The 12,096-nt window shown below is 44.6% G+C and overlaps 1 protein-coding gene across 2 annotated transcripts in view; it reads left to right on the top strand.

The window, feature by feature from the left end:
* Positions 1-12,096, top strand: part of Tshz1 (teashirt zinc finger homeobox 1) — a 70,632-nt gene that overhangs the window by 4,240 nt on the left and 54,296 nt on the right. Inside the window, exon 1 of one of the 2 annotated variants that reach the window (XM_040757804.1) lies at positions 10,581-10,812. The exons of the other annotated variant lie outside the window; for it this stretch is intronic. Coding sequence (XP_040613738.1) covers positions 10,764-10,812 — 49 coding nt within the window. The 5' untranslated portion in view covers positions 10,581-10,763. Of the gene's footprint in view, positions 1-10,580; positions 10,813-12,096 lie in introns of those variants that run through there. 2 annotated transcript variants of the gene reach the window in all.

Raw genomic sequence — 12,096 nt, 5'->3', positions numbered from 1 at the left:
CCGAAATATCTTTTTTTAATTGTAGGCATGTCTTATTTTCTACTCCCCAGCATCTCTTTTGCATAACTGTTAGCAAACAATGGATAATTTTCTTTCATTGCTTATTATGTTAATATTATGATAATGTATTTAAAAAACATCTAGTTGTGTAGTATACTTCAGAATTACTCTTTTAAAAAAAATGATGGTATTCTTGTCTCCTAGGAGAGGCTCTTGAGGTTTATTTATGGTTGTGATAAGCTGTTCTAGGCCCAATGTAAGTAAAAATGGATTTGGGTAGAAAGTTAAGAGATTGTATGTTAATGTAATGGGAGTCATAACAGATTTCAAAAAGTTAGGTTGGGTCCTAGCAGCCAGGATTCCCATTTCTGGGCACCTCCCTGCATGCTGGACAGGATGGTTCCTTTGGTTGGATCCAGAATGTTGTTTTGGACATGCTCAGCCCCGTTCTGGTCATTTGATGGATGTATGTGGCATAGATCTTGTAAGCTGGTGTTGCTGATGGTTTCCCAGGCATGTTGGCGATGGAGCTGAACCCAGGACTGCATCTGAAGTGATGCCCGGGCAGGCAGAGAGAGCAGCTAGGAGGCCTCGGCGTAGGGTCAGGGGTTGTGGCTTTAACTGCTTCTGGAGAGGCCTCTTCTGCTGGGCTGGGCCTTCACTCCTCTTTCAGCTTGGGTGTGTTCACCCCACCTACATGCCAGCCCTGCTGTGGAAGAGGCCAAGGGCAAAGGTTAACTGCTGTGTGCTGGCTGATCATGTACAGTGAGTGCCATCAGCAGCACATTCCTGATCAATGGTGCCTGTCTTGGAGGCGAGCTCCAGCTGTGGAGGGAAGAGCCCCAGCCAGGGGTTGCCAAGCGTCTTGGCTGCTGAGGCCTAGACCAGGGTCCCTGTGGGTGGAGAAAGCCCTCAGGCCCTGCAGGGAGCTCTTTGGGCCTTAGGAAAGATGAACAAACAGAACATCTCAAGAAATAGATAATTATTGATTGTGTGGATCTGAATTGACAAAGGAACTTGGGACAATAATTTCATCAGAGGCAAACAACTTAAGCTATGTGGGAATTTTGAATTAAATTATTAAAAAGCAGCTTCTTTCTCCCCCACCCTCCTGAGCCCCCACCTTTGTCTTTTCCTTCTAATTTATAAACCAAATGGGTCCCTCTCCATGGCAGCTCTCTCAACAGACAAAAGGAGAGAAGACTGCTGTACTCTGGAGTCACTAGGACAGTTGCAAATAATATATTCTGGGATTCTCCTTAAAAAAAAAAAACAAAGCAGGATTTCTTTGTAGTGAAAGGAAACCCTGTGCAGCTATGTATTTGAACCCGCCTCTCTTCTGCAATGTTGCCAGACTTTTGCCCTCCATACACAATATTATGCGAGCATGTGTCTACACCTGTGCAAGGTGGAAAGAGGCTTGGAGGTATTGAATAGTCTCCAGTATAAGTCAGGGTGCAGGCAGGATAGTAGCATCCTTCTGTCTGGAAGTGAGAAGATCCAAAATAAGTTTAAAAAAATTTAAATATACACAGGGAATTCAGTAATACTACCTCGCTGAGTTCTTCTGCTTTTTAGGCATACCCCCCATCACCTTTTCATTTTCATAATCAAACCCTGAAACCTTGACTTTATGAATACTATGTGTGAGATTATTAAATCTGAGACGGGCAGATATTAGGAAGGGATTAGTTGCTACCAAAACCCAGGTTTCAAACAAAAGCCAGGACAATTTAGGTAGATTAGGGTGAAGGAAAAAAATATGTGCATAGGAAGGGTATTAAAGCTGACAGATGAACAGAGCGAGGGACAGATTCTCCTGCAGCAGCTGCGACTGCGCCATTATCTTGACAGGTGTCAATTAAGAATTACTGCCGGCTGGAGTCGTTTTTTCCAGCCCAGCTGTCTGCGTGTGAAAGAAATAACACTTTACCCTTGTCACTTTGTTAGTTCTTAGCTATAGCTTCAAAATGAGTGTTGGTGTGCTAATCGATAACTAGTGTATTAGCAATTTTGCACATTGATTTATGAGGGGAGCAGCTCCTCCCGTGCGGTTATTAGCTGCTGATTAAATGTGCTTGTGCCCAGCTCAGGGTGGATATATGTTCCCTGAGAGGCCAGGTCTAGAACAATCTTCTACGAGACTATGGTTCAAAACACTTTCATCATTGTAAGTCGTTAACTAGACAAGCCCCACTTAGCCAAGGGCAGAAGCCGCACCTGTGCACAGGAGCCTCGGGTGAGAGTCCCCATCCGGGCAGCCTGCCCTCACGACATACTCTTATTGTTGTCCTAGTTCCTCTTGGAAAACCCTGTAAAAGTAATGGTGAATTATTCCAAGACAGGCTCAAGTTCACAGTGGACAAAGAACAGAAGGCATATTATTGGCACCTTCTTAGGAAGGAGGTAGCACCTCCCACCGCCTACCTGTCCACCAGGAAGGGCAGTGCCCTTGACTAGGTAGGGATGGTCTCTTGGCTCAGGGGCATATGACTTTTTTCATAGCTCATTTTTTTTCCGAGTCAAGAATAGCATCTATGACAATAACACCAATAGATAAAGACACAGACTATTGAAGATTACGAGAACCAGAGACAACATGGGTATGTGATGAAGCGTTGAGACATTTGTGAATGAATACCTTTGTAGTGAGGTGGTAGATATATTTTAACATGATATTACTTTAGTATTGATTAAAGGTAACAGGGGGCTGCTGACACAATATCTAAGGAAAGAATTTGACCTGAGGGAGCAGGGTGGTAAAATGTAAACATCAGATGCTTGACATACTCACCGGAAAGGTGTGGCTGGGCAGAGTAGAACTAGGTGATTTTTTAAGTTTTTATCAATAGGTTGATAGAGAAGGTCCTCACCAACACAATGAAGCATCAGTGTGTTTTTCACCCAGGAAGGTATTTATTTATTAAGTTGATAACATTTTGAAAAGCAATGAATATAATTTTTGGGACAACAGTTTGCTGGAGCGATAACACTCCTTGAACTGTATACAGCCTGGAAGTATCATTTGTCCCTGAGACACACTAAGTGTCATTGTTATGACATCAGTTAGGTAGATGGAAAGGTTAAAGTGTACACACTTCAGGGCCTTTTTCTTGCCATAGGAAAGCAGCTTCTCCATACAGCGTGACTGCTTTTTCATATAGCCTTGTTTTGATTTTATTTCTTTATTTTTTAGTTGTGGTGGTTGTTTGTTTTTATTTTGAGCTTTCCTTCCTTCCTTTCTTCCTCCCTTCCTTCCTCTTTTTCTTTCTAAAAAGACTAATTTTGTAAAATTACCACCACCACCAGTCGTCTTCAAGATTCTTAATACTCTCTAATCATGCAGACCTCATGGCTAGGAATGTTCAAGCGAGATATCGAGGTGAAAATGGAGCCCTTGTCCTCTTCGTGGGATGCTGTTTATGCACGCGTGTGTGCGTGCGTGTATGTGTGTGTGCACGCACGTGTACACATTCATGTGTGTGTGTGTGTGTGTGTGTTTGTATTTGGAGTGGATTTGTTGGGAGGCAGAGTGCATAGGTGTGTGCTTGCTCACATACCTGGAGGAATGATAACTGAAGGAGTCACACAGTCCCTTCTGGAGATGGCAGGCCCCAGGGTGGTATGCTGGTGGTGCCATGCCTGCTGATTTATTTATGTGACCCACCCCCCAAATTTAAAAATCTTAGTGCTGCCCGGAGGAAGGGGCTGAACACAGTCTTCGTGGTGAATTGTACCAACCAGGGTCCTGTTCCCTTTTAAATCCAGCTGTTAATGTTTGCTACTGGGGAAGTCTAGTGGGTGTGTAAAAGCCCACACTTGCAGGCTGGGCTCTTGTGCATTTAAAACACAGTGCTCTGTGGATGACCAAAGTGATAGGTGATAGTGTCTTAAAAGGTTAGGCTTGCGTGCTCCTATTTTATATAACATATAACATATAACAGACATGGACGAATACTGAGTTGTGTGCTCCTATTTTATATAACATATAACATATAACAGACATGGACGAATACTGAGTTGTGTGCTCCTATTTTATATAACATATAACATATAACAGACATGGACGAATACTGAGTTGTGTTGGGATACCTGAAGCCCTTTTTACATTTTAACTTTACTGAAGAAGTACACTGTTAAGTTTATGGACTTAGGGAAGTCCATCACTGCTGTTCCCTGAGATTGGAGTAAGCAGGCTTCCAGTTACCATTCTTAATGGCTATTGTCAGGCAAGGAAAAGGAGGTCATTTTTAGGGGGAGTTTTGAGCTCAGATCTGCTTAGTACTTTCCTGCATTAAATCACCTGCGTGGATGTTCTGGCTTGGGAATATCTGGATTGGATTTCTGTTTTAATTAGCATTAAATTGTTTATAGTTGCCACTGTTCCACTGTGAAATAAACTAACAGTGAGGGAGATCCACAACTTTGATGGTCTTTCTGCCCTCGCTTCCTAGGAAGGCCTTTCTTCCTGCTTACCTTCTTCCGGTCCCCAGCCTGTCCTGTCGGGGCCGGCTTTGTTGTTCACCCAACACGGCTGCGGCAGTTCGCAGTTTCCTTAGATGATAGACACTGTTTCCTCTCCAGGCCCATGAAGATTCTCTAACAACACGGACAAGGATTTGTCTTTGTTTTTTGAAGGGGTGGGGGGAAAGAAGCCCAGTCTCAATTGTTCAGCTGTAGTTTTAAAAATTGTTATTATTTTCATTTTTTTTTGCTGGGAAATATACTGCAGGATTCCCTAGCTCTTGCGACTGTGGAACATTCTGCAGGAAAAAAGCCAAGTGAATCCCTGAAAGCTACCAGCACAGGCTTTTATCCCCTTCTGCTCCCAGCAGGTCAACACTACCACCAGCTCCATATTGAATCTCACATGCCTTTTCCAAATTTGAAATAGAGGCATGGGCATGTCTGCCTCAGCGTGCTGGCTGCAGTCTTAAAGGTGTGTTCCCCAGCTTCTTGCTGGAGAAAACAGTGTCTGGAAAATATAGGTCAAATAGTTGCATGCCTATAAATTCTATACAGAAGCTGGTTGGAAGGTGAGGGTGGACAGAAGATTGTGATGGACCAGGGAACGAGGCTGGATTTTAGAGAATTTGGTTATAAAAAATATTCTCAGTTTTTAGTGAAAAGTAAAATGCATCTTCAGCAAGATGTGATGAAATAAATTAACTCAGCGGTGAAGGTCAGTACACACTCCCGAGTTGGGAATGTGAACTTTTCAGAAACCTGTATTTATTACATTTTACTATTTTTAAAAAGCCAGCGGTAAGATTCATAGCAAGAAATGGCACGACATATCAATGGACACTGTGCCGAAGAGAAGGCTCTGTTCAAAGTGGTTAATGTGCCTTATTGGCGAGTCACCCCTGTGCCTGTGTCATCGCTACAGCTCAGCCTTAAAATATATGGAGTTAAAACGCAAGTATTGTGACTAATATTTATTTCAAGTACAGAATGTGTCACAGCAGTGGGGCATCCTATTATTAATGCAGTAAACTGTGTAATACTCCGTAAGAGCCTGCCCTGCTTCAGTTCTTAGCTACGTGAAAATAACAGTAAAACATGTCTGGCTTCGTCTGCTATGTTTTACTATTACCTGGGAAGGTACTGGCATCGAGAACAGTCAGATATGGGCAAATAATGTGATCATAAACAACACCTTAGCACTGTTGTGATGGGTATAAATCCCTTTGAACTGTCTCCAACTTTAAGAACACGTGTGTATTTATGTATGTGTATGTGTGCATATATGCATGTGTGTATGTACAATTTTAAAATGGAAGGAATCTGCTAGAGTCCCACAAAGTAATGGGATATAAATATTCTATATCAGCCAGGAAGTACTTCAGCCTGTTGTCACTCAGGGCACCACAGCAATACTCTTCACACAGGGGTGTGAATGGGTGTGTGTGTGTGTGTGTGTGTGTGTGTGTGTGTGTGTGTGCAAAGATCTATGCACCCAGGTTACACGGCCTGGTGTGATTGTGCATATTGGGTGGTGCTAGGTTTGGTAGCATAAGTTCTCTCCCTTCACGCGCCCCCCCCACCCCTCAGCAGGGAATGAACTTGTATTATTTGTCAACTTCAAATCCACAGTAAGAAGCTATGCTAGAGAAAGGAAGCATAAAAGGCTGGCAGACCTGGGCAGAGGTCAGGCACCCAGGGGTCACCCAGAGTTCATAGGGGAAGCTTGTCAATGGCCCTTCTTTTCATTCACTGGAAAGAAAAAACAATGTCTCCAAAGGTCTCAAGGAGAACACTTACAACTGTGGTATCCACAGAAGGTCTCTACTCCTTCTCCTGGCTCAGACTGGACCTGGCCCCATGGCAGCTCCAAGCACTCACAGCTGCCCTGCCGTTAGAGCGAGGAAGGGTGTCTTTGCGATTCTTCTCTGTTCTTCTGAGATGCTCATGGTGGGATGTTGGCTGTCTGCTGGAGGCAGGCTGGGTTTAAGCCCGGTTGCCCTCCACCACCGTGGTTCTTTTTCATGAAACCAGTTTTTGAATCCAGTAGGAGCCTGTGTGCATTGTAACTCAACCCCTAGGTTCTCTGGCAGTTTTCTGGGGGCAGGATCTTGTGGTGTTTGGCTGACTTTCCGGGAGTAACTGGCTGAAGGCATTAGACTACAGAGTCTGGCTTATTCTCAGAGGGGTTCTGCAAATTAATCACCCTGTGAGCTAAATTTGTTTATAGACATATTTGGAATGGAGAGCCCCACATGGGATACATCCTCTTCATTTGTTGTGTGGAGCACCTGCTCAGAGCATTGTGTGGAAGAGCCCGCTGGTCCCTAGTCCCACAGTACCTGGGAACCCACAGTGGGGCCAGGGCAATGGGGAGGGTGATAACACCTCGGTCTCTGCTCCACCGCCTGGGGAGGGATTCGGTCATCTCACCAGATAGAGGTAGTGTACAGGATTTAGGGCTCCTGTGACTGGTGTGTGTGAGTGTGTGCGCGCATGTGTGCGCATGCACATGTATACGTGTGCATACATGTACACACATATAGAGTTCATTTGTCTGTTTTCATAGCAATTGCCTCTTAAAAACAATTTAGTAGTTTAATACAAAGGCGGTAGATAGGTTTTATGTGCTCAATAGGGAAGATTTTTTTTTTTACTCATTCGGCTTTAATGGGTAGTAATTACATCTTTGTATTTTGGTGTCAGGCTGGTTATAAGGCCTAATTCTTCGGGCAGAGTTCTGGCTACTGCAGTTTTTGAGGGAGAGAGTCCCAAGCCAGAGTTGCTTTCTGTTTGTAAGATAAGCTGTACTTAGCAAGGGGCCCTTCAGTTGTATCTCAGCACTCACATTTGCTTCCTTGGCCCCTCTTCTGGAATCAAATGTACGTACGGCATGCTGCTGGACTCTGTTTCGAGAGATGGATTTCTTTAAGAGGAAACCGCCTCCATTTCCCCGGCCCTGGGCCCTCCTGTGAGATGTTCTTTCCCACCTCCTCGCTCCGGTTTGTGGTTTGCAGGCCTGATGCTCTGCAGCCCTGGCCCTGTATGTGCAGGGAAGGCAGTAAAAATGAACACCAATCAATCTTTCCCAGAGAAGCAATGGGCATTAGAAGGCCACTATCCTGTGACTAAACACACCCCCTTTATGGAGTGTTGGTACTAATAAAGGGCAGCTTATTACTGAGGCAGAGACCAAAGCCTGGATGAGGTCAACCATGACTGACAGTCATCAGTCATTCTTAATGATACTTTTTCCCGAGCTTTCTAAGGGATTCTCAGCTGAGCGCAAATCACTCGGGGTCATTCATAGTTCATGTACCCACAGATGGCAAAGGTTTGGAAAGACTTCACTTTAAACTTGTGAAAAAAAAATCCTCACTTTCTGTAAGGAAGGGAAAATATCCCAAAACAAAACATAGATTCCGCCCCCCCATATCGAAACGTTTTCATGTTCTTTCAACCTAATAGATATTTTACACACTACGCCACTTGTGCATTATTAAAATAGACATAAATTCATGTTTTATGACGTCTGTCTTCTTTAATTATTACCTTTGATGTCTATTGGTGACTAAAGAGAGCTTAGCAGGATTTCTTTCTCTTCTTACATTTCGCGTCATGAAACCCAGCCAGTCCCTGACAGATGTCTTCTCCTCACCTTCAGGATTATTTTATAAATCCCTTTCTGATGAGCGGAAGTGTCAAATCAAGGACAGGTCATAAAGTAAAAGTAGAAACCTTTTAAAGGGAGACCTGGGTCGTATATAAACATTCTGCACACTATCTCAATTTTTTATGGACCAAAGAAAAATTATTTTTCAGCTGGAGGAAGGGAGGTGTTCAACCAGCCTATGTTTTCACGTATACCCTCACGCTCCCCACCCCCCGCCATGCTCTTTCTTAGAAGAAGTCATTGGGTTTTGTGGCTTTTAAAACATTTTCACTGGATTTGAAACCTGTCTATTAATTGCATGTGTTTCCATTAAGGAGGTTGACTTTAATAAAAAAAAAAACAATCAATTCTTGAGTGTATCTGGGTGTTGTAGGCAATATTAGCCACTAGATGCAGGTCTGGGTCTTTGTCGCAGATTTTTTTTTTCCTTCCTTTGCCAGGCCTCACTTTACTTCTCTGTAGGTGAAGCATTTATATTATTATTAGAGAATTACAAAAGCATTACATTTTACAACTCTGTGATTTATTTAGCCACATTTGATATGAAGCAACAGATTTAATTTTCTTTTTTTAGAAAAACTGATAGTACTCAGAGAACTTGCTTTTGGGAACACCTCAGTTTACTTTTACCTGTTAAATGGGAAGCAAGCTGAAACAGGCAGCTTGGGTCCTTTCTGAACTCACATGGGTCTGCCCATGTGAGACCCGGAAGTTGTAGGGCAGGGGATCTCAGGTATGGGTGTGGGCATAAGGGCACTGGCTTCCTGGATGTGTTCCTCTTTACCCTGGAAGAGTGGACAGGAAATGCACTTTTAAGGAAAAAATGAAGACCTGTCATGCGTTAGGCACTGCTTTGAGTGTTAGGGGACCGTATTCGAGCCAGGCACGGGGCTAGGGAACCATGCTTACCAATTGGCGGTTGCAGCTTCTAGTATGACCTGTTGGCTGTGTGGTGCAGGAACTTTGCCCTGGGCGTGCATCTTGGTCTGTTTTACGCTTTTGCTTTTAACCTTGGCATTTACTTTTAAACACCACAAATCTCCTCTCAACTTCAGTGCATCTCTTAGAACCTCAACCCTGTGGGAGTAAGGTCAGCAACGCGGAGTGCCCAGGGTCACAGCTAACTACCACCTTCCCTGTCCTGGGCCCAGAGGGGAGGGTTTTGTGGATGAAGGCTTGGTGAATTCATATGGCAGCAAGGGTAGAGCATAGAGCACTTGACTCTTCACTGGCCTTACTTCATGTTTGTTATGTCCCATCGTGCTTTTATTACTTATAGTTCATTCATTATTATGATAAATGGCAATACCTTAAGGCCAATGGTGTGTATATGGGTGTGTGTGTGTGTGTGTGTGTGTGTGTGTGTATGTGTGTGACTGCATTCTTGTGATTATGAGTAGGTGGTTGGTAAGTGTGTTGTGGATTGCTTAAGACTCAGCCACACATAAAGTCACTTGGCTGGGCAGTGGATTTGGATGGCCTCAGAGCTTTAATCTGCGTGAATGTCAAGTGCCAGGCTGAATAGTAAAATGGAGGCATTATAATCTCTGCTAAAAACTTTTGAAGTAAATCCCATCTCTGGGGAAATTCCCTTACTTGGGATCAGTTAAAAGTTGTAACTGAATAGGTCCAGGTTCAAAACTGGCAACAGATTTTTCAAGACAAAAAATATTACCCCTCAACAGGAACACATATTGGCAGCATGTAAATATCTTGAATATTGAGAAAAAATATAATAGGTCCTGAAGGGAAAGATTTCAGAAGTTGCCCCGGCTTCGTTTTCCTTATTGTGTCTGTGTGGAGTGGGTGGGTCTCTCTTGCCCTGCTCACCCCACCTTGTTTTTAGAACTTTCCATGTGTTACCAGAGGTGAGCCCACTGAGCCTTTGACTCCTTCCTGATCCTGCTTTGGTGGACATCTATCAGACACCATCTTATCTGTTTGTAAGGCAGCTCAGGCCTCAGATTTAAGTCCTGGGTTCTGGCTACAAGTTAGAGTGTGATTAATAATTGACTAATGTAGCTTTTATTTATCGCAGGCTAGCACATTTTGCCATTACCCGGTTAATTTATGTTAAGTGTAAGCTGTCGTTCAATCTGTTTTTCAGCCCCCAGCCCCCCCAGTCCTACGTCCATCTTTTACTTTTTGAGAAACACAATCCTTACGCAGGGCACAGACTCACTCGGTGCCAAAAAGTTGATTTCCTTTTCATGGAGCCATGCATCACCAGCCCTCCCAGCTGCAGTGTCAGCCCTGACAGAATGACATGTGTCATTTATCAAAGGGGCCAGGCTGGGCCTTGGGAAAGGCGGCCTCAAAGCCTGAGAGAGTTCATTTTGCAGTCCCCTCCTACCCTCTGCGAGCCCTTGCCAGGAAGCCTGTGTGTTGTGTCTCCCAGCCTTACTGTAAGTCCTTCAGCTCACAATTAACCCTCCCCGTCCAGGACCAGGCTGCTGTGGCTGCTGCCCAGGAGACTCTGGGGCCAAACCGGTGATTGTTCCCAGCCTGGGAACAGACACCCTGCAGCGCTGGACAGCACACCCCGTGGAGTCCCTGTTTCCCTGCAGGGAGTATGTGCCTGTTCCCAACCACCGCCCTGTTTTAAGTGGCCCTGAGCGCCCCTTCCATGGTCAAGGTCAGAAGCATGAAGAACCTGGCAGAGCGACTGCTTTCTGGTAGGGGAGCAAGCTTGATCTTATTTATTTTAGAGCCTTCCTAACAGTGTTTTACCCCAGGTTGTTTCTGAAACTACATCCAAAAACTTGGTACATCTGTCTTTCTCCTGCTTGTTTAGCATTTGCAACCTGCATCCTGCCTGCCTGCAGAAGACAGTGGTCCACGTCCCGAGTGAAACAGGCTCAGGAGTTTCTCCGGGTCCATCTATACACTCAAATTATTTACTCTCTGTGTGCTAAGACTGCCAGAAGGCAAAAAGGAAAGAAAGAAAGAAAACAACAACAACAACAAACTGGCCAGGGGGATAAGTGGTGTTAAAATATAAAAAGCATTTGCCTAAAATAAAAATATTCCCCTCTTAGAAGAGAGGAGTTTTGCCTTTTAATTGCACTGGGAATGTGAGCACTTTTCTTCTCCCTGCCCCCTCGTGCCCTGTACAGACCTTCCCCATGGCAGTCGTTCGCAGCATCAGAGAATGTTTAAAGAGATGACGGGGAGACTGTTGCCTCAGCCAGGAACTTTCCAGAAAGATGTCCTATAAATTAGCCAATGCTCAGGAGTGGCTGCTTCCTAGGCAGAGCTGGCCCTTTCATTTGTCTACATAAGGCTAATTTATTTTTGTGGCCAGATGTGGGCTGACAGCCATCACTCAGGGCCTCCCTCCCCCTCCGTCAGGGGGGCTGGGAGACAGTCACGTTTCCCATTTTACAGAATCCCCATCAACATTATTGAAGATGGATGTATCTTTAAAGCAAAGATTGATTGTGGATATCGGAGTTATGGTGTCATTTATCATGGTGAATATTATTTAGACTTGGGTTGTACAAGGCTGTAACTTGAGACACAGCCAGGGGAGGGACAACCTGAGAACTGGGATCTGTGAACTTTAATGGATGGATGCTTTTTTCAAAGCTCAACTCACTGTAGTATGATTTACTTTCCTTACCGGGAGGAAACAAGCATCTCAGTCTTAAAGGGACAGCACTCCAGATTGTCCTGCCCTCCCAGTCTTGCTCTTCCTTCCCATCTCGAAGGTCAAGGCTGGTCAGAGCCAGGCAGAGAAACCGAGACAGCCCGAGAGGCACAAGGATCCATAGCCATACAGGATGAGCCGAGGGCTGTTTTCCCAGTGACCTGCTTCAGCCTCCCAAGATTCTGTGGTGCTTGGAGTAGAGAGACAACTGATAGCACACTTGTGTCTGGGGACAGTGAAGACGGTGTTGACTTGAAGGCTGTGGGCCAGAAGACAAATGGAGCCCAGAATATTCTGGGTCAGGAGTTTG

This window comes from Mesocricetus auratus, unplaced genomic scaffold, assembly GCF_017639785.1.
Source record: "Mesocricetus auratus isolate SY011 unplaced genomic scaffold, BCM_Maur_2.0 Super-Scaffold_100015, whole genome shotgun sequence".
In the NCBI taxonomy this organism is placed as follows: Eukaryota; Metazoa; Chordata; class Mammalia; order Rodentia; family Cricetidae; genus Mesocricetus; species Mesocricetus auratus.
The sequence above is the reverse complement of the archived record's forward strand: the minus strand, read 5'-3'. Positions and strand labels throughout refer to the sequence as shown.